At 42.2% G+C, this 23,973-nt stretch overlaps 1 protein-coding gene across 1 annotated transcript in view; it reads right to left on the minus strand.

Moving 5' to 3' along the window:
- Positions 1-23,973, minus strand: part of CFTR (CF transmembrane conductance regulator) — a 575,903-nt gene that overhangs the window by 235,839 nt on the left and 316,091 nt on the right. Inside the window, exon 14 of the mRNA XM_029615983.1 lies at positions 8,992-9,697. Within this exon, the coding sequence (XP_029471843.1) occupies positions 8,992-9,697 (706 nt within the window). The remainder of the gene's footprint in view (positions 1-8,991; positions 9,698-23,973) is intronic.

Consider the following 23,973-nt stretch of genomic DNA (forward strand, 5'->3'; position numbering starts at 1 on the left):
ATAGTCAGTTTTCTCAGTGGAGAAAGGTAAAGAGAAGAGTGCCTCAGGGATCTGTACTGGGATCAGTGCTTTTTAATCAACCTAATAAATGAAGGTTGACCGACGTGCCGCAAATGCGCAGTAGAGAGCAACTCTACTGCGCATGTGCGGGCGAGCACGTCGGTCAGAGAGGAGCGTCAGCTCTTAAAAAACATGGCGGCGGCGAGGCGAAGTATCGGCGGCGGCAGCGAGGCGAAGTATCGGCGGCGGCGAGAAGAAGTATCGGCGACGAGGAGCGGCGGTGAGGGAGGGAGTAGGAGGGGGGAGGTGAGAGTGGGGGGAGGGAAGGAGGAGGTGAGAGTGAGTGGGTGGAGGGAGGGAGGAGGTGAGAGTGAGTGGGGGGAGGGAGGGAGGAGGTGAGAGTGAGTGGGGGGAGGGAGGAGGTGAGAGAGAGTGGGGGGGAGGAAAGGGAATGGGGAGGGGAAGAGTGGGAGGGAATGGGGAGGGGAGGAGGGGGAGGAAAGGGGGAGGGGAGGAGAGGGAAGGGGTGAGAATGAGGGGGAGGGGAGAGACAGAGGGATGTGAGTAAGTGGAAAGGGTAAGAAGTTGTGGAGCAGAGAAAAAGAGGGAGTGGAGGAGGGCTGAGGGAGAGGGAAGGGGTTGTGGCTGAGCTGAGAGGGGATTGGAGGGGATGAGAGTGAGGGATGGGATTGAAAGAGGGGGGGGAGTGACTGAGAGTGAGGGGAGGGCGGCAGTGGGAGGCAGAGGGTGAGTAAGCCTGAGGGGTGGGAAGGGGGTGAGTGACTGAGGGGAAGGGGGAATGAGGGAGAAAAAAAGTGTAGGAGGGTGCTGTGTTCGAAAATGGACCGAAAACAAAAATGTAATGTAGCCCGTTGTGACGGGCTTAACGGCTTGTATATTTATAAATGATCTAGTAAAGGAAACGACGAGTGAGGCGATTACATCTGCAGATGACAAAAATTGTTAAATCACATGTGGATTGGGAAAATTGCAGGAAGACCTTGTGAGACTGGAAGACTGGACATTCAAATGACAGATTAAATTTAATGTGTTCAAGTGTAAAGTGATGCACATGGGGAAAAGTAACCTGAACTATAATTACACAATGTTAGGTTCCATATTAGGATTTACCACCCAGGAAAAGGATCTGGGTGTCATAGTGGCCAATACTTTGAAATCCTCAGCTCAGTGTGCAGCAGCGGTCAGAAAATCCAGGTCTGAGGTTGGAGAATTTCAAACAGGCCCACCTTCTTACTCTAATCCCTGCTGTGGACACCCTAGACACAGTGTCAAATATGTCATACGCAGCACAGACCTCATGCTTACCAGCATCCAGGCCTTTCTGAGCAAGAGCATTAAGGTCATCCTGGAACTGGTCAGGTAAAGATTCAGAGAAATCCTGTATCTTTTTAAACAGGTTTCTGTTGTACTGGTTCATGTACAGCTGGTAGGAAGCAATGCAAGATATAAGCATTGAGCCATGAGCCATGAAAAACTCATCTGCCAAAAGCATCCTTAGGAGCATCAAGAAACTGGAGTACTTCCAGCATCTTGTGTCTTGAATCTTCTTCTGTCTGAAGCTGAAATGGAACTGTTTCAGATATTTCCTTGATGAAGTTAATAAAGGAAAGATCCTCTGGAGGAGAATGCCTTCTCTCTTCAGGAGGAGAGGGTTCTGAAGGCAGATCATCTGTATCCTGGGAAGAATCATCAGTCCAAGGATCATAAGGTTGATCAACAGCTCCCTGAGGATCTTCAGAAGGGAGAAAAGGCATTAATCCCGAAGGACCAGGCCTAGGCATTGATGGCATCAGAGGTGGCACCAATGGCATCGCTGGAGGCACTGAAGGCATCAATGGAGGCATCGATGGCATCAATGGAGGAACCGACTGCATCGATGGAGGCACAGATGGAACCGGCGACATCGATGGATAAGTCGGTGGTAGAATTCCAGACAGCGGTATTGGTAACGGTGTTTCTTCATCTTCTGATGACAGAGGTATCGGCATCGAAGGAAGAGGATCTACCGGTGTTTTCGGTTCCATCGGTGGAAGGGCACCGAGCAACGCATCCAATCTACCCAGTAGCGGTGCGAGCGCCATGAGAATCAGATCAGTGACCAGCTTGGGCATCGGTATCGGCATCGATGGAGGCTGGAAGCCCTGCAGAGCTTTACCGATGGCCTCTTGGATCATCTGATCCAATTCCCCGCGGAAGCCTGGGGCGGGGAACCCCGGCACCGGAGTAGGAGGCAGCACTGGCATAGCCGGAGGGTCCACTGGTGAAAGTGGAATCGCGGCTCCCTGCACCGATGAAGGTGGGGAATGCTCGGTGACCTGGTCACAGAGGAGGATGGGGCCTTCTCTGGACGGGATTTCTTCGTCGGTGGTTCTATTGATGCCGATGCCAAGGTCTTGCCTGGTTCGGCGGACTGAGTCTTCTGAAGCCGGTGCCTACACTTTTCACGGTTCTCCTCGGTCCTTCTCCTGAGATGATGAGGATGACGTCAACACCTTCGGAGTAGTCGATGCCAGTCAGGCTGTGCCGGTGACCTGCTGCTGGCGAGAAGTTGATGGTACTGGCTCAGACGAAGTCGAAGCAGTCAATGGAGTCGGGAGTTTTGAATGAAAAAGAAACTCCATCTTCTCCAAACGGGCTTTATGGCCATTCGGCGTCATTTGGGCACATTTGGTGCAAGTTAGGGTATCGTGGTCGGACCCCAAACACAGTACACAAACTCTATGCGGGTCTGTGATGGACATTGTCTGAGGACAATCGGGGCACCAATGAAAATCCGACGCCATGGCTTCAACAACAATTTAGCTGCGGTGCGGTCGATGGCCGGTAGGCCCATAAGGGAAAACTTGATGGGAATCAACCGCAACAAGGGAAAAACCTTACCTTTTGACCGCGGAGTACAGATATCGATAGGAGGACCCCTATGGGGTAAACTTTTTTGAAAATTTTTGAAGTAGTTTCATGAGGAAAATTACTGTCAGGAATCTCAAGAGAGCTCCTTAACCCGCATGGCTACTGCTGCGCGGAAAAAAAAGAAACTGAAGGGGGACCCCTGCTGGATGCAGGGTCAGTGCATTGCTGGGCATGCCCAGTAGATGCCAGTCAAAGTTTTAGAAATTTGACAAAAGTGTTCCATGATTGGGCTCCATCCTGTGATGTCACCCATATGTGAAGACTACCATCCTGCTTGTCCTGTGAGAATAGGAAGTTCAGAAGAGTATTGTACCTATCCCAAGTACTTAGGGTGGGTTGTAACATGGAAAGGAAAAGTACCTAAGGGTGTGAGAACGGAAGAGCATGCAGCTGTAAGGGATGCAATATTTAGATTCCTGTAAAGTGATATATGGGGAGCTGGAAGATTTTTTTTTATGTTCATGTGAAAGCGGAGAGATTGTTACTTTTATCTTCTGGAGTACCAAATGGTATACTTTGGGGAAGATTTACTCTGACTGTTGTATCCCATGAATTCTGAGTATTCATTGATGACATGTCTACCCTAGCCTATTCCAGTACAGAGTGGCTAGTTTACAACCAGAAATAAAGTTAAGAGTCTATGTTTATCTAAGAGTTTCTTGACTGTTTAATAATTTATTAACTGCCAGTAGGGTACATGGAGGGAAGGGTGATAGTGGTTCTCCCTGACCAGTCCACATATTGTAAGCCACCCCTGCTGTCTTTATTCGGGTCCATTTCACCATCTGCATGACTTGAAACCCACTAAATAAATTGGAGCTAGACCCTTACTCCAATAGGTAAAACCTTCTCATTATGTAGGACCATAACTCCCACCCCCCTTGCCTAGAAAAGGTGTGGGTCATGAATTCCTTCCTCATCCTCTGAAAAAGGTGCATACTATTGGGCCCATACTCTCCTGGGTGCTGGCTTTCAGACCCCTGCAAGTTGTCTATAAGCCCTCTCACCCATCCACCCCTAGAAGAAAAACATCCCACCCTTTCAGAAGTTGCAAGGGGGTTTTCAGCCAATGACTTACTTACACCGCACCACACCCCACTTATCTCTTCAGATGTCAATATTCATATAGTGTGGACACTCTGACATGACTGCCAATATGTGTTAAATTCAGATACTAACACTAACACACTGTATTACATAGACCCTTAAATAAACTTTGCGATTATTATCTGTTATGATGTTTTACATTTCTGAGTTTCTATATATTTTGTTGCTATTCTTTCCTGAGATAGAATTAAAAGTATTTATTCTGAAGGTCCTTGCATCATGTATTTTCCATAGCAGGTCCAAAGCTTTGGAATTCTCTACCTGAGACGTTATGTTTGATACCAGAGAGAAAGAGATTTAAACATTAGCTAAAAACATGGCTAGTCAAAAATGCATATAACCTAAATTAAAAACATCAGAATGCAGAAAACTACAATAACAAGAAGGACAAGAGATACTACTTGAAGCATGAGGAATAAATTATCAAGAGAATGTAAGAATCTTAAGTCAACATACAGACTATTATGTCAAAATTATTATATTATAATTCCTCTCAACTCGCCTGATGTCTTAGATCTTTAGTTAATATGTATTGGATTTATCTCATTAGATTTATATTAATTCCTGTTTATGAATATTACCTCCTTAAACTGTCATTATTTGTTGATTTACAGTATGAATGTTACTTTTGTAAACCATTGTGATTTTTATATGGAACAATGTCTAAATAAATAAATAGATAGATAGATAGATAGATAGATAGATAAACTTGTTGGAAACTGATTTTGGCAGATTAGCTTCCTTGGATTTGAACAGGGATATAAACTTGGAGTACATATAAAATGTCCCTGGTTTACTCTTCCTACAAAATGAAAGAGTAAATCCTAACATGAATAATTCAAATACCCCAAAAGTTGCCATGTATATCTTATAGGAAAAATTGTATAGAATAAAGACAAGAGTGAATCTTCACAATATTTAACATTCTGCAGTAGATACAAAAAGATTCCACTGTATTCTAACTTTTTAAAGGCTACACTTAAATATAAAAATAACTTGTTAAGATGGCCTACTGGAACTTCTATGTGGAAGATTTGGGTTTCATTTTTAGACCCAATCTTCGCTTTCTGGTTTGGTAGAAGTTAAAAATGCTGTATAAGCAACATTCACAGTCCCTGGGTAGAGGAAATCGATGACAGCGCACATCACAAATTGTATATGGGTTCTAAGACAACTGCACTCTGTGCCCCTTCTCCTTCTGAGGACTGTCATTGTTAGGTTGGGTTGTAAGGGAGTAAGATGAATTTCAGTTGAGGCAGGGAGTGCTCAGGAAAGGCAAAGCAATCGCTAAAAAAATTAAAATTAATTCTTTGCTTCAATCATTACTGAAGAGGATTTAGGGAGATACCTATACTGGAACCATTCTTTGAAGGTGATGTTTCAAAGGAACTAAAGCAAATCACTGTGAAATTGGAAGATGTACTAGAGAAATTTGACAAGCTAAAGAGCCACAAATCACCAGAACCTGATGGTATTTACCCCAGAATTCTAAAAGAACTCAAATATGAAATTGCAGACCTGTTACTATAAATCTGTAACCTATCATTAAAATCTGCCACTATCCCAGGAGATTAGCTAACATAAAACCAAATTTTAAAAAGGGCTTTGGGGTGTTCCCATGTCAAAGACCCCCTAGGCTGAGACATCAGCAGTCACCAAGTTAAGGGATCTGTAAGGCTTACTACCAGCAGAAGCCTGACACAAACAGACTAGGAACTGAACAAAATTAGTTTATTCTTCACTATACCTTTACAGTGAATCTAAAAACAAGCCAGGCAAGGTCAGGAATCATAAAAGTCCATAAAACAAGGCACAAGTTCACATGACATACAAGGTCTAGTGCAGGGCTCCAGGAACTCAGCAAAAGCAGAGAAAGCATGAATAGTAAGTAATCATCATCAATCAATGAACCAGCAGGGACCACAGCCAGAGGTAGGGAAGAAATACTCCACTCAATCTGGGCTGGCCCTGCTAGGCTAATCTAGGCTGGCCCACATTAAACTAATCGGGACCCAGGAAAATAGTGCACAGACATAGACAAATAACAATAATCAAGCTGAACAGCAGTCCTTAGGAGGTTAGTAGCTCCTCCCGGAAGCACAGTGCTTCAAAACCTTAGAGCACCAGTTCAAAGTCAGCTTGAGTCTAACATCCATGGAAATACAAACCAATAAGACTCGTGTCTGTGCTGGGCAAAATGGTAGAATCTATTATTAAAAAGAGAATTACTAAGTATATGGATAGAATTTTTTGAAGGTGTAAATAAACATGTAGATAAGGGGAAACCAGCTAATTATTATGTAATCTAGATTTTCAAAAAGCAAGACAATGTCCCACATGAGAGACTCCCAAGGAAATTAAAACATCATAAGACAGGGGGAAATGTCCTATTGTGGACTGATTAATGGTTAAAAATTAGGGAAAAAAAAGAGTACTGAACTAAATGGTCAGTTTTCCCAATGGAGAGAAGTGACTACTGGATTGCTCCAGGGAATTTTATTGGGATCAATGTTGTTTTAACATATTCATTAATGATTTGGAAAAGAGAGCAATGAGCAAGGTGTTACAATCTGAAAATTAAACAAAATTATTTAAAGCAAAACATAAGTTGATTTGTCAGGAATTGCAGGAGGACCCTGCCAGACTGGGGAATTGGCATTTAATGGCAGATGAAACTTAATGTGGACAAGTGCAAAGTGATGTACATAGGGAAAAATAATCCTAACTATAAGTTTCGTATTAGGTTTCACCACTGATAAACAGGATCTTAAGAGACACTGGGCCGATGCAATACAGTGCGCTCAGCCTTATGCAATAAGGGGATTAGTGCCTCTACAACATACATCCAACGCAGAATGAATCTAATAGCATTCATCACATGCAAATACATGTGAATGAGGCTATTAGCTATTCACACCCAATGCAAAAAAAAAAAAAAAATGTGCGTCTAAGACGCACATTAGTGATCAGAAATGAATGCCTGCCCGGAGCAGGCATTAATAACTGAGCGCTGCTAAAACTAGTACAGAAAAGCAGAAAAAAACTGCCTCCTACTTAATATCATTGCGATATTAAGTAGCTAAAAAACAAAGTTAAAAAAAAAGCGCCAGCAGTCAGGTGCAGGAAATGGAGGCTCAATTGAGAAGTGTCAGTTTCCTGATCCCCTGGCTGTGCGGCGTTTAGGGAAACAGACGCCAATAAACTCAGCGTCAGTTTTCCTAACCAGCAGACGGCCGACGCACTTGGGCTCTCTTTAGCAAGGAGGTCTCTTAAAGTGACAAGTGGCCCCAAAATAACTAACCCTCCCAACACTATAAAATCCTCCCTCCCCCTGGGTCCCCACCCACCTACTGAGGTGGCACTGTCCCAAAAAGTTTAAAAAAACAAAACAAAACATTGCACAGCAATACCCTGCCCCCTTCCCATACTATTCTCTTTTGTAGCAAATTTCTCCTGTCCCTACCAAACCCCTCCTGTTACAAATACGAACCCAAGCAGCAGATGCCCCAGTCCCTGCCGTCCCTCTGTCCCCAAATTCAAGATCATCCCTGGGATCTAGTCGAGCTCCCTACCACCCCAGCTTACATCAAAATAGTGCCTGGTATTCTACGGGGCCCCTGATTTCCCCCACCCCCACCTCTGGGTCCCCCTCACCAAAAACTGCATCATTGGTGGTGCATTGGTGGTCCGGATTGCCAGGCCCAGTCAAACGATCATTGCTTGGAGGATGTTTGATAGTGGGGGGGGGGGGGTTTATAATGACGGGGAAATTTGCTACAAAGGGAAGGGGTATAAGAAGGGGGTGGGGTGTCTCCACACTACATTTATTTTATTTTTTAACTTTTTGGGTTGGCACCACCTCACTAGGTGGCAGAGGGTAGGTGGGGGTCTCACAAGATACCAGGGGGGGGGGGATTTTTGCACTTTAGGGGGTATTTTTGGTCCTCAGAGCCCTTTAAAATGATGGCAGCCCTGTATGAAGTTGGCCACCATTACATAATTTTCTAGATCCAGCCACACTATTTTGTCTTATTGAGGTTTTCCACAATAATAAATAAAGAGTTGATAACCCTGCTATTAAGTTCACTTAGAAAATAGCCACTGCCATTAGCAATGGTAACATGGAATAGACTTTTTTTGGGTACTTGCCAGGTTCTTATGGCCTGGATTGGTCACTGTTGGAAACAGGATGCTGGGCTTGATGGACCCTTGGTCTGACCCAGTATGGCATTTTCTTATGTTCTTATGACATTTTCCTGGGGTGGGGTAAAATATCATGGAAACTCCTGCTTTAGAATCTCCCTATAAATTTGGACAATGGACTTGCTCAAGGTCACAAGGAACATCAATGGGATTTGAACTCTTACTTCCCTGGGTCACAATTTGCTTTTCTAATCACTACACTACCCCTCCACTCCAAAGGGACACGTATCTGAATAAGTTGCACTGAATATTTGGCTAACATTGTCTAGGCAATTTTATCCAGATAACTTCTCCACTCACCTTAAGGAGTTTTCTGTTTAAATTTAAGTTTGAAATGTTATAAAATGTTGCACAACAGCTTCAAAAGCCTAAATATTTGTGTGTTGTTTCTCTGGCTAAACTGATGTGACTAAAAGGCTTTCTTTCTGGACAGAGTTAATATGCTACATTCAGTTGTCACAAACCACAATAATCAAATACCAGAAAGGGAGCCTGTTTCTAGATACTGTTGACAGAGACAGCTTAACAGCAACGTAAAAAGTTTCTAAAAGATTCATAAATACTTTTTTATCATTATCATTTATGCAACAAAATCAGTGCATATTTCACCCTTCGTTTTTCTTAACCCCTATTAGTAAAGATGCTCCCACATGTCTTTGCAAGGGAAATATATTACATGCAGGGGGATTTCTTGCATTAGCAAGGGGAAAAACATATTAACATCATATGAATAAAGGAAACAGCTCATACCTTCAAATCTTCTTCATTTATCTCCTCAGTTATACCCCCTACACTATCTCGAGAAAGGCGCCTGGCATAGATGTCTGCCTCAGCGGTTAGCTTAGATTGAGGAGCTATTGATATATTCCTTATATTTTGACTTTGAGAAATTGGTGTGCCAGTCATCAAGTTCAGTACAGACTGCCTTCTTCGCCTTTCAAAATAGTTCCCATGGTTAAGGACATTGCTGCGGGGCAAAATTGCCTCTCCTTGTTCAGAGTCAGGGACCAGTGACAGTTTCCTTTCTAGTGTCTCTCTATGATATCCTTCTTCAATGGCAGTTATTTGTGTTGAGGATTTTCGCACTATTGAGAATTTTCGGCTTGCATTACGAGAATTCATAATTGAGTTTTTTCTTTTTTCAGTAAAATCAACTGGTTGTTTAAAAGAAACTTTTCTGCCTTCGATCTTTCCTGATACATCCCCATCTACAGAAAAACGGTGGAGGGTTTCAGTCAAAATTGAGTTTCTTCTCTCTGCACTGAATTGGTCAAAAGCATCAAATCCCATCAAACGTGAGCTAAAGTCAGGACGCTGATCTTGAAGTTCAGAAAATGTTCCATAGAAATAGCAGCTACCTTCGTGCAAAATTAATATCTTGTCAGCTTTCTTTAGCTGTTCCAGTTTGGAAGTCACCAGGATTCTAGTTTTGTTGGCCATCAGCTTACAAATACATCTGAACAAAGAAAAAAATATCCAACATATTAAATGGAAGCATGTCATATTTGCATGTTTATCCACTCAATTTAAATGTATAATTTGTCATGAACCTCTTATATGTTGCATCGTCATGAATGACAGGTGCTCTTCTTTTAATAAAGATACAGTAAAAGAGATGAAAGGGTTATTACAGACATCCAAATTGCTCAAATATAAATAATACACAAAGGGCAAATATTTTAGTGAAAAGGAAGAGGTTGTATACTGTATATAAGGCTGGCGGGAACTAGACTCGTGAGTAATAAGGATGGCATTCTCAATAACAGGCCCAAGGTTGTAGAATGTTCTACCTTGTGATCTTTGAGAAAATTCTGATTATTTGAGTTTTCTCGAAAAAGTTGAAAGCAATCCTTTTTAAGCAGGTATTTAATTAGTCATTTCTAGATATTATTGAGGATCTGATTTTAAATTATTAGCTGTCTGGTTCATTTTAAAGATTATTTGTTTTATATTTGTGTTACTAAGTAGTTTTAATTTTTTTTACATTATGATTGTGATGTTGTAAGACACACTGGTCAATTATTTTGGAATTTGTAGAATAAAAAATATGTAAAGAAAATAAACAAGTAAGTAAATAATGTAAGCATGTATTTTTTCATGGAAAGGGAAATGAATGTATGGAACAACCTGCCAGAGGAGATGATGAGGAAAACCCATACTGGAAAATTAAAAAAAAAAAAAAAAAAGAGAAAAGATTTTCATTCAAATTAATTTTTGCCCATGATGTTTGTACCAAAAGATCCACTTTGGATGCTACCTCCTAATGCAGCAACAATTTTTATGACCTGAAAGACTCAAATTTTATCTGTTTGTAAAATGTTTTCTTTCCCTGCCAGGTAAAAGGCAATTAAGGTTATTCTATAATATCTATAAAAAGGTTTTCTTTCCCTGCCAGGTAAAAGGCAGTTAAAGTCATTCTATAATGCAACACCAATTCCACATTTCAAGAGTCTCCCAACACAAAAAACAAACTTGTTATTCATTGCATGTTCAAGTAGTACACAACTACTTGATTCTGTGTCTAGACCAAGTTGATTTTACTGGATATCCAATTTCTAAAAGCTGTAGGAGTTAGCCAGCTAGACCCAACCTTTAGAAAAATTACCCCCGCATAGGGGATAAAAAGCACAGGTGTATTTCACATCATACATTTTTTTTTCCCACCTAAAAAAAATTGTTCTCCCAGAAGTGAGTTTAGCTTGTGTAGAAACCTTTAGGGTTAATTTTAAAATTGGCTACCCCCACACACACATGCACGCCTGATTTTATTTCGGCGCACATGGGAGCCAACTCGCACATGCAAGGTGGGGGATTTTAATTTGAAGCACACGGCGACACGATCCCCAGTTCCCATCCAGTCTGCTCCAATAAAGCCTCTCATGCTTCTAAGAAAACTAAAAAGTATATTTTGTCCCATACAAATGCTCCTCAGAAATAGATATAAGTATATGTGGATACTTTCTGCCTGTGTAACTTTTAGGAGGATCTTCAAACGAAAACTACATGAATAGCTTCTATTTGAAAATTCACCTAAATGTATGTGACTACAAAGTACCGACAAATTTCACCACTAACTAGCTTACTCAAAATTTACCCCCATGGGGACAGTCATTTTGATTCTGGCGTGCATGTACACATGTATGCCGGCTCGTGCGAAAGAATGCAGCCATTTTATAACATATATGAGTGCACGGTATAAAATAGACTAAGTACGCACACATGTGCACACACACACACACACACATACAGACACAGACGCACGCAGCCCCCCCAAAAACACAAAACTACAAGTAGACACATGCACACAGGCCACCACACAGGCACAGGCAAACAATTTTATAAGGACACGCACACGTGCATGCAAATGTTGCCTCTACCGCAAAAATAGTAATGGTGCGTCGACGCCATTACTAGTTTTCCCAGTTTGTCTAGTTAAGGGATAGGACTTCCAAACCCCCCCTAGGTTATTAGCCTTGCTTTCCCCTGGTTAGCCCCAAGCCTTAAAATCCCACTGACTAGCCTAGTATTTTTTGTTTTATTACTTACACGCCATCCGTAGCACTAGTAAAGTTACGTGGCAGGGGACTCTGGCGCACGCTTGCGTATGTAAATACTTACGCGTACATTTCATGTTAAAGTCCCAAAAAGCCCAAGTCCTGCCATTGCCGTGCCCAGATCCCACCCACATCACACCCCTTTTTGGGGCTGTCTCACTTGTGTACATACCGGGAGATACGCGCAGGATCCGGGGATCAGGCTTCCCCCGGTGGGCCAGTCTAGCTAGTCGCGTGGTCTCCTCTGCCCCTGCCCGCATTGCAGGCGTGCTGTGTTCCTACCATCGGTGAGTCGCAGTGACGAGCCCTGCAGCACACGCAGGATAGTTGCATACCAGCAAAGGAATCAAGGATGGATCGGCACCCCAGCGACTAACCTATTCTCTCACCCTCACATATCTCACTTGCGCTGGCACCAGGTAAGCCAACTCGACAACTTATTCAATTTAGTAAAACAGGAGGTATCATATTGTTGATGCCTGCGCTGCTGCTGCACGTACTCTGCAGTGGCGTGGCTCCTAGTGCTGGCAGGGCCCACCGCCAGCCACTGTCTTCCTCTTTCCGCGTTCCTTGGTCATCAACCCGGCCCACCGTCTATTAAGATGGGCTGCATCCAAAAAAGCAGGAAAAAAGTTGGGCCAGTCCTGCTGCCCCACAGCCATGCAGCACTACTGCAGGGTCTGTCTCCGCTCAGCCCTAAGGCCAGTACGTCAGGGGGTCTGTGCAGGAGCTGAGCCAGAGACAATTTCTGCTGGTGCCACCTAAGCCTTATAGTTTCTTTGAACCATGTCAGCCCCTGCAGCTGCCTGCCCTACAGCCCCGGGCCCTGCCTAATTTTACAACCGCGGCTGGATGAACTGCGGACCAGGCTGTCCTCGTAGGTGTTTGAAGGCTTCAGGAGCCATCCAAACAGGGAACACTTTTTGCCAGCGCTGCCTTGGCAATTTTTGTTCCATGCCTGGCCCCGGGCCCTGCCTAATTGTAGAATCGTATAGTTCTAAGTAGGAACGGAGGGGTAGGCATGGTGCAAAATTGCAAGGTAGTACTGGCAGAAAGGGTCATTCCCCTCCCCCCCCCCCGTGGGTGGCTCCCACAGCCAGCAAACACCCCCATGGTGGCCAGAAGCTTCCCTTTGCAAAAACATGCAGCCCAGACCAGGCCTGGTGCAGCAATGAGTGTGACTGTGAGGAGGTGTATGAGCAAGGGGAAAAAAGGGGATTGAGTGAGAGGGAAGGGGGGGAGTGGACAAGTAGTGGAGATGAGATGGGAGTTAAAAAGAGGGAAGAAGAGAAAGGGGTTGTGAAAAGGACTCTTACATCTCCTTTTGAACTCCCACTCCTTCCCCTCTTCTCTCATATCCCCTTTTGAACTGCAATCTCACGCTGGCCAAACGAAATAGTCCAAGGTGGGGAGTGAGAGAGAAGAAGAGAGAAATTGGATTGGGAGGCAGGAAGGTCAGTAAATAAGTGCCAGATTGGGAGGGAAGGAGGAAGACAGGAATGCTAAGGGAGAAGGGGGAGGGAGTACAGCCACAAACCCTCCACACATACCCATATCAACAGTCACACCACCATTTCCCCCACAGACATCTTACAAACCATCCCTTTCCCTTATACACAATCCCTCCCATATCACAAGCCTCTCCACACATAAATACACTCCACATACACACTGACTGAACCACCCACCAACCCCTGCACACATCTCACATATTACCATCACCCCCTCCATTCCCACATCTAAACCCACCCTACACCTCTTCCCCACAAATGCACACCCCATACCACAACCCCACTCCCACACACACATCACTGCTACCAAGTCCCCCTCCCCACACAAACACCAGACACCATCACTGTAAATTATATATATGTAAATTATATATGTAAATTTTGTGTGTGCAATTGGGTACCCATGGGCCAGTATAGAGAAAAATACCCAGGCCAATATTTTCCCATTATTCACACCTGGATATGTGTGTACATGAGTGGTTTTTAAAATCTGCTCGGCACGCACTGAACGGACATACTCACTGATCTCCCAGTTTTGGCATGCACCGGGCTTTTAAAATTAATTTATAAGTACAAAGTCATTTTTTTGGAACTCAATGTTCAAGAAAAAAATCTTAGAGAAAAGTTAAACCAGTTCAATTAATATTTTTTTCATTCCTGTGTTTCTATAAGGATCATAGAAATTTGTTTCCCTAAAAATACAGAACATATCAAAAGTACTTCACCGGGCAGATTTTCACTTCTTAAGGGTTTGAAGGCACAGCCCACCTGAGCTGTGGCAATATTTGATCAAGTATTTCACTTTGCTGCCTAATTATATCTTTGGCCCGTTATCCCTGGAACAGCACACTGCATTCTTCATTCAGTAATCCAATTGAAAAACAAACTGGAATATCCAGACTATTAATGAATTGCAATTAGAGTGAGAACTGCAAATATTGTAAACCTCTGACTTTAAGATGTAAATACATTTACATGCCTTTAAACCTCAAGGAGCCATTCTTTTTCTTCCTTAGCATGCCAAACATGTTTACAGAACTTTAACTAGAAACTCATTCCATGGCCCTTCTAACGGGCACATTTTAAAACCCGCACACGTGTGTCCATGTGCGTGCAGTGAGGACGTGCCGATTTTATAACGCGAATGGGTCACCGCACACATGTTATAAAATCCGATACCTGCGCGCACATGCACGCCCAATTTTGTATTAGAGCACATATGTGTGCGTAAGAGCCCCACTCGTGCATACGGGGGTGATTTTTGTAAAAAAACACACGGCAATGCGAATAGTCCACCCCAGTTTCCTCCCAGTAAAGGGGCGGACTGGGAGGGAACTTCCCTAACCCTATCCTTTCTCCCTCTTTCCCGACCTCTAAACCCCACCTACCTACCCTAATTTTTTTTGTCCCTGAACTTACCCACTCCATGGAGCAGGAGTAAGTTCCATGTGCCGACTGGTTGCTGGTGCGCACATCTCTAGGACAGCGTCTAATGTACAGTCTTCTGAGGCAAAAATATCACTTACAACATGCATATTTTATCTACTTGCACTCCTGTGGCGTCAACCAGAAAACTCTGGAACTCCCATGGAATTAGACTTTTGGTAATGAGTACTGGGTGTGAGCTTGGCTCTCAGAACGCCAAAATTTCCCAAACACTGATAAAACATTTCAAAATCTGGTGAATAAAAAATCCAATAATTAAAAAATATTCTATTCCCCCTCCCCAAAAAAATTTAATATTTCGAAAAAGCAGAATCAAATTACACCCAATAACTAAAACTAAGGATTAGAAAAATCTTCTGCTCTCCCTACCTGTGATCTGATTTCCATTCACCCTGAAATTGTCATGGAATGGGGGAAGTAGGGCCATATAAATTTTATCTTCTCTCTTATACACACGCACAATTACACATTCATTCTCTCACATACTACCTTCTCCTCACAGATACATTATATGTGTGCGTGCCTGCACACATGGGCACTCACAGTCACACAAACATACACAAAAACACAAGCACACAGGCTCTCACAGAGACACATTCACAGGCACACAGGCTTTCACACAAACACACACAGACACACACAGGCTATCGCTCACACACACATATACAAGCTCACACACATACTTCCTGTTGTTGAGCCATGGTGGGATGAGCTCCACCATGGCTCCGCGGGTCTCCTGTTGTCTTCGGGCCATAGTGAGATGAGCTCCATTACGGCCCTATGGGCCTCCTATTGTCTTCGGGCCATGGTGGGATAAACTCTACCACAGCTTACTGACCTTCCTGCTTGGGGGGGTGGGGTGGGGAGTGGAACCTGTGTGCAGGTACGTGCATCCACGGAAACAAACGGAAGAGATGGGCCTCTCATTTTCAGCCACCGGAAGATTGAACGCCAGCAGCCTCTCTCCTTCAGCCACCAGCAGATTAGGCGCTGCTGGCGCCCCTGCGGCCTCTTCTACAGCCGCCAGCCCCCCCCCCCCCCCTTCCAGGTCTGCCACTCCATGGAAATGTACAGTATGCATACCTGGTTGTGCTGGGCCTGCTGAACACCGGCTTCCTAGGTCCCCTGCATAGCCCGCCAGATAGATCCGGTTAGGTGAGAACCGGTGTTTTCCCTAGTATTTCTATTTATTACAAAGCTTGCAGCCCACCAGACAGAGCAAGCTGCTAATTTGATTCTTTAGCAATCTATTTGCATTCATTTCTAGAGTGGTTACCTTGGAAGCATATATTTGGAACATAGATCGCATGGTAATGAATGAAAAAGGAACAAATGTTTTCATTATTACCAAATTACATTTAGACTGAATCACAAAGATACACGACACAGCCAAGGTCATACCCAGTCAATAGTAGGCATGATATGACTTTGCATCCATAAAGTTTCTCTCCTGACTGATTATATGTATTGATACAAATAAATTAATATATCTAAAGCCAATGTTCTTGGAACCTAAAAAGGGATACTAATTAGTTAATGCTTCTTCAATGCTGATGTTCCATATTAGTAATAGCTTACATATGCTCAGTCTCAATGGAAGCGCCTCTCCCACATTTTCTTCCTTCCTTGGTTCTTTATTCTTATTCCTGCCTGAATTTATCTATCTTCCTGTTTGGTAAATGTCATGGCCTCTTCCTTCTTTTTGGTTACACTGCTTTCTTATTTAAAGCATCTTGCATCTAGTGTTTTCTCATTTTTAAATACATGGATTTAAAAATAATGAATGAAAAGGAGAACATACATTTTTTTTCCTGTGTTAAATCCATAAAAGAAGACTTATTCTTTCACAGTTATGCTTTTTTATTTGTAATGCAGATGAAACTGTTAAATTGATGCTAGAAAAATGAAGGAATCAATTCCATCTCTCACAGTAATCAGACATTTAAATGTCAACCTTTAAACAGGCATGCGGGCACACATGGGCTCGCGTTCATCGGCCCGTGCCAGGGAATGCGGTCATTCTATAGCATACACACGTATATGCACGCAGGTTATAAAATAGCTTGACCGCGCGCACTTGTGCGCACAATTTTAAGTGGCCGGGGTCCTATGCACGCAAATACTGCTTCTATCGCTTCCACCCGCCAGCATCAATTAGCCACTTTCTCAGAGCGTTCCTATTTCACCCAGTTAAGGAACAGGACTTCCAACCCACCCCCCCCCCCCCCCCCCCCGTTTAAGAGCCTCCCTTCTCCCGTTAGACCTGACTCTTAAATCCCCACTGATCTGTCTAGATTTTTTGTTTTATAGCTTGCACATTCTCCATAGCAGAAGTAAACTTACACAGAAGGGGACCCCGTGGCACGCTTGTGCGCATTAAGTATTTATGCACTAATTTCTTGGTGATATCCAGGAACGACCACGCCCCTGCCTCTTTTTCAGAACTTTTCATTTGTGCACGTAGTGGCAAGTATGTGCGTACACAGGCGCCTTTTAAAATCTGATCGGCGTGAACTGGCCTGGCATGTTTGCATATCTCCCAGTTTTGGCGTGCACCTGGCTTTTAAAATTCACCTTTTAATGAACAGCAGAGAATTATAAAACAGGTTTGTTTGTTTGCCTAGAAGCAAATCCGAATTATTACATTTGATATAGATCTTAATACAGAGGCGAGTTAAAGTAACCGGATAAGTAGTCCTGCCCGATCCACTCTTTCCCCACCCCCAAGATATCCAAATATCTACTTAGCTGGATAAATACTTATACAGCTAAGTGGCGGACACTGAACACAGCTGGATATTCAGCAGCTACTGCTTAGCCAGATAAATGCCTATTTATTCAGCTAAACAGCACTAAATATTGGTCTCCCCATGTTTTATATGTGGGTTTGTCTAATAGCACATCACTGGCTGCTATTAGCAAGGACACGCACATTGAAGATGATCGATTGGTCTGTGCTTTAAAGTATACATCACTGGCGCCCTCCATTTCAGTGATCATTCATAAATATTGGCCTTTGCTTCAGTACCATCAGTCATTTACTCAAAAGTTCTTGGAGGAGAAGTCCATTACCTGCTATTAATTAAGTTGACTTAGAAAATAGCCACTGCTAGAACTAGCAATGGTAATTTATTTATTTATTTATTTATTTAAAATCTTTTCTATACCGTCGTTTAGTAGTGCACCATCACAACGGTTTACAGGGTGGCACGCATATATATATTTGATTAAATTCTTACTAACAAAGTGCCAAAACATTTACGGTAACAATTTTCATAATCTAAGGTATATAATGTGAAATCTGGATCTTGTCTTTTATATGATTAATAGGAAATCATACAATAATTGAACTTTAAACTGCAAGTTTCTTAAATTATTCTATAATGATGATGGATATACAATTATGCTAATAGAGTGACTTTAGCTTTGTGTAGATGTTCATTCGCTTATTCCTTTAAACTTCTTGTTCCCCATTCATATTGTAGAATGCTTTTTTGAAAAGCCATGTTTTTAAACTTTTTTTAAAGCTTTTTAAATCACTTTGTAATCTTGTTTCGAGTGGCAATGAATTCCATAATGCTGGTCTGGCTAAGGAAAGGGCTCATTCTCTAACTTGGGTAAGTTTTGCTGTCTTGACTGAGGGGATGGTTAGTAGAGCTCTGTTGGCTGATCTAAGATTTCTTTGTGGGTCGTGTAAGCGTAGTGCTGTGTTTAACCAGTCTGCTTTTTCTTCGTTAATCAGTTTGTGAATTGTGCATAGTGTTTTATATTGCACTCTTTGTTCTATTGGCAGCCAGTGTAATTCGGCCAGTGTTTGAGTGATGTGTTCCCTTTTGTTTTTACCAGTCAGTATTCTGGCAGCAGAGTTTTGTAATATCTGAAGAGGTCTTATTGTTGAGTATTGTAGTCCCTAATATGGATAGACTTAGTTTTTGGGTACTTGCCTGGTTCTTATGGCCAGGATTGGTCACTGTTGGAAACAGGATGCTGGGCTTGATGGACCCTTGGTCCGACCCAGTATGGCATGTTCTTATGTTCTTATAGCTTACAAACTGGAAAAGAACATTCGTGATGTATTGATACTCTCCTGGCTATCTGAATCTATTCAACCTGATGACAACACGCCTTATGGCCACTAGCGTTCTGATGGATGTTTTGCATGTAACCAATCATTGATAGGTCCCTCTTGGTGAAATCATAAAACAGGCAAAGAATATCCAGTGCACAGTCACTCAGATTGTTCTACATCAAATGTGATTTACCTGATTATTTGCCCTGTGATAAGTACATCGGAGGCATATCTCGCCCTATCCGGAAACGCATCACTGAACACTGTAGTTGTATTACCACTAAGATAATTCAAACCCCATTAGTACAACATTGCATAACATTTGCTCATTCATTCAGTGACCTACAGTGGCGAGTCACTGAAGTTGTCCGGGGTTCTGAGCATAACGGCAATTTAACTCGCCATCTGAACTATTGGGAACAACATTGGATCTTTGCCCTAAATACAATAGAGCCAGAGGGACTCAATCATGAAATCGATTGGTATTCTTTAAGAGAACTTATAGCTATCATATTTATAATATTTTGACAACTGACAGCTACCCAGCTGTGATGTAATTTGAATGACAGCTTCAAATTAGCATATATATCAGCGCCTCACAGCGTACAAACTCTGACATCACTTCTGGCATTCATAGCTATCCCGCCATCATGTCAGTAAGTCTTGTTGTATTTTCTGACATGAGTCTTTTTCTGAATTTGTTTGATTGACTTTTCGCCTCTACAGTTTTAGATTGACCAAGCTTCACCCTGAGGAAGAATAATTTGTTCGAAACACGGCCCCATGTTGGGAATATCTAGGCACAAAAGAGAACACCTTTAAGTCAGCATCAAACTAAAAAACTCTCAAATAAGTGCTCATTTTGAATCTTTCAGAAATATTGTCAGATGGTTTTAATTGCAATGAAAATTTTCTCAAAAAAATTACTGAATGAATGATGATTAAAAGTAAGGCAGAAGACGTATAAATGTCTTGCACACATTTATTCTGATGATGCCTAGTATGGTGGTCATATTATAGGCACTATATGATTAATAAATGAAGAGGGTATACTTCAAATATTTAATTTAATATGTTAATCGCTCTCTTCAATTAGGGCAGTTTTGGACAATATTATAATTTATTTTCATGTTCTGTATTTTTTTCATTTTCTATAGTAATAATAATATGTTATTATATATAGGTATTTGGGGTATTTTCTGCTCAGTGTACATTTGATTTCTTCACATTTTATTTAATAAGGATGTCATGACATTATTTACACTGGGTTTCCAATATTTGTTTTTCTTGAAATATTATCCCTTCCTCCCCCCAACCCCACTCGCACCTCTCTTGAAAAAGTATGAAAAGCAAAAACAATTGCTTGATAAGTCAGTATCCTCTTTTACTCTGGATGGACAATGAAGACTGTCTCTCTTGTCATTTTGGCTGACCTGCTTTCATTACCTTTTCAAGATGTGTTGCTCTTCTTTGGATTGGAAAACTTTCTGCAGCTATTTATGTTCGGTATTTTGCAGTTCAGGTTTGAAATAAGGATGCACTTCCTTCATTTTGGTTCAGATAATTTGTTTTCACCCTGTTTTCTAACCAAATTTTGTATTCGGGGGGTGGGGAGGAAAGAGGGGTTGAGATTTTTTGGGGTTATTCCTTTTAGAAGATAGTGTGCACCTTTGGTAAATAGGGTGTGCTATATGCAAAAAAATGCACGCTATTTGCCAACATTTTTAGTATGAACTAATTTTCAGTTTGGATGAGCTGAATCAAAAATCAGCTCATTTGGATCAATCTCCCCATTTAGATTATCCAAATGCATATCCCTAATTTGAGTTTACAATTACCTTTAATCATCAAGTAAATTGAGTGCGTGAAGAAGTTCCTGACATTTTACATAGAAATTGCCATGCCCACCTCATGGAACCAAAGAAAGGGAACTCCTATATCTCTTTGGGACAAATTTAGTTTTTGAAATAAGGCATGTATTAAAGAGTACTGTTCAACCAGCTGTTTTTCTACTCTCAGGGCACTGAATTCTGAAACATTTGAAAACTAATCCTGAGCAAATCTATGCAAGTAAGCCATATTATATTCCCAGAAGTCAGAGGAGGTTAATTCCTCCTCTACCCAAGGAAGGAACAATATCCTCATTGCTAGCCTTGCCTTTCTTCCATTCCAAATAAAGGCAAGGATTGCTTTAATAAGCTTTCTACAATCCCAATCATTAAGGACTAAAGGGGACCTTTGGAACATATCTAATCAATTGGGTAACATGATCATTATAACAAATTGGACTCTACCCATTAATGAAAGAAGTAAATACTAGTCAACAAATATTCAGACTGCTTAAGCAGAGGAATCCCATTTAATGCATATAAATTGGAAAGGTCTTCAGGTAAATAAATTCCTTGGTACATAAGATTCCATTTTAAAAGGAAAAGGGACAAGTTCTCTTTCTCTGAGTTAGAAAGAATGGTAGTAAGCCCAGTGCCACTGAATTATTAACATTATTGCGCCCTTCGGTCGCAGACGGCTGCGACTTTTGCTGCTCACCTCTCTTTTCCCTGCTTCAGCATTTCTTAAGGCCGTGGCGGCCTCAGCCTGCAAATGCCGTCTTCCTTGGTGTTCCCGAGAAAGCATGGGCGATCCCATCCGCCATCTTGAGTTTGGGATTACTTAGGGTGCACGCAGCCCTTTTACCTACATCATGGTAGGAACCTCAGGGGCGTCCCCTCCGCATGATGTCACCCACCAGAAGTATTTAACCCAGCTACACCATGCTTCCTATGAGTTTATTTATTTATTTATTTATTAACTTTTATTTACCGACATTCGTGAAGCACATCATGCCAGTTTACAATTAACTCAGGTGGGAGATACAGTATAACAATATGACATTAAAACAATATGATATTACTAACGCAAGAGCAAAAAAAACGAAACAAAAAACAAAATACAACAAAATAAACAATAATAATGAAACCAAGGGATAGAGATTTGAGGGAGGGTAGGGGAGGGAGAGGGGGGGGAGGGTAGGCTAAGGGGCAGGGCGAGGGGAGGGAGGGAGGGGAAGGGGTAGGAGGGGGGTGGGAAAGGGGGATAAGGAGGGGAAGGGGAGGGAAGGGGAGGGAGGTATAGTTAAACGAGGTAAAGGGAGAAAATAAAGCAGAAAAGAGGGATACTATGTACAGATGACTAATGTACAGGAATCACTTAACTAAGTAGAATTATGGAACAGTTGAAACAGGAGGTATTCACTGGGATAAAGTTTCTTCAGAGGGTATGCTGGGGGTGTAGAGGGCAAGGGAAATACAGGGGGGGTAGGGTGGTGGCAGGGTGTCGAGGATAAAGGGGGGTAACCGGGGGAGGAGGGGAAGGGATCAGTCGGGCAGAGAGAGAGGGTGGAAGGCCAAGCGGGAGGACCTGAGGGGGGGGGGGGAGATATTATGTTTGGTTTGTGTCAGGGTAGGCCTGTCGGAAAAGCCAGGTCTTGACTCCTTTCTTAAAGTTGTGAAAAGGATGTCTAATGAGTTAGCAAGGACTTCCTTCCTGCAAGTCCACTCCATCCAGAGACGCTTCTCTTCACTACATGAACTGTTGCTGCACTTAGAACACCTTAGGTACCCGCTCCTCAGGGGCCTTGTTACGTTCTGGCTATCCGCTCCTCGGAGAGCCTTCCTGCCTGCCAGTTCAGCCTTGTGAGTACTATCATCACTTTCACCATCTAGCCGATACCCCATGCCTCGGGCCACTACCGTGCTCATCCCAGCTACCTGCTTTCACGCTGGAGTAAGTACCATCATCTGCTTCATTCTGCTGACCATCTGCACCTCTCTGCACCACTATTCATTGATCCTTGGCATACCCCATGCTGCGGGCCACTACCTGATCTATACTAAGGATACCATCTCGAAAGAAGTTCCCTGGCGTACCCCGCTCTGTGGACCACTACCAGGGACATCGGCATTGAAGCAGCTTATCTACTCTGGACTGTGCCTTCCCTTCAGACTGTGGATATTATCCACGATTTCAGTACAATAAAGACTCTTACTATTGTGTCCGTCTACAATCCAGGGCCCACATCCACACCAGATTACAACAAACATTCATCTTGAATTCTGCAAATTTCCCATTCCCAAACTAGTTTATCCTATGTAATACATCTGAAAGAAATTTGCTGAATCCGATATCAGCTAAAAAGAACATCTTAATTTATTTATTCCCTACAAGAATTCCACAAATAGTTGAACTTTGGATAGATTTTCTTAAGGGTTCAAAACTAAGTATGATGAGCATAGGGGATAGGGGGAAAACTTGACATATACCTCTGAAGAAAACTAAAGTCTTCTGAAAGAATTTCATTAACAAACATTGCTGCTATGGTTTTTGAATAGAGGATTTTAATTCTATCCAATATCTGACCCTCAAAACCAAATTTAAGACATTTTTTCTAATGACTGATAATTCCATAGTGTTCTTATAGAAAGAAAAATATGACTTCTTTAATAGAGATTTCTTTACTAATTTGCAGGTCTGACATTTATATAACTCTGTACAACTAATTAATAATCAGCCCTTTAAGCAGAATGAGCTGATTCAGGCTCTTAGCTCCCCAATGCCAGTGAAGAAACTTTTATGTAGACTGCATGATTTCTTGGAGAATTGAGTGCATCTGAACGTGTGGCTCAGCTGGAGATGAGAGAATACAAGTGAAACCACTTCCACACAGAAACTTCAAAATAGATTTAGAGAGATTAAAAACCTCACATAAAATGTCTCTCTGTAGGAATTGCAGTTTAAATTTTCACCCACTGAGGGCATTCATGGCAGGCACTGCTAATTCACAAATATGTCCAAAATGTGTAATAGAAGAAGGTACATACATTCACTGTTTGTAGTTATGGCAGCAGATATCACTTTTTTGGGGAACCACAGTGAAAGAGATAAACACTAGAATATCTCAATATTTCATCACTTAAAGATACTATGAAGTAAGTGTTATTTTATACAAATCACATTCGATATATCGATGTTCTTAATCTGTTGACCCAAAGACTTTTATTTCCTGAAATACACCTTTCATTACATTTTATGCCTTTCATAAAAAGCTTCTTCCATAAAATCCACAAAATGTCTTCCAATAACACATTGTCCCAAC

The sequence above is a fragment of the Rhinatrema bivittatum genome, chromosome 9 (assembly GCF_901001135.1).
Source record: "Rhinatrema bivittatum chromosome 9, aRhiBiv1.1, whole genome shotgun sequence".
NCBI classification, from domain to species: Eukaryota; Metazoa; Chordata; class Amphibia; order Gymnophiona; family Rhinatrematidae; genus Rhinatrema; species Rhinatrema bivittatum.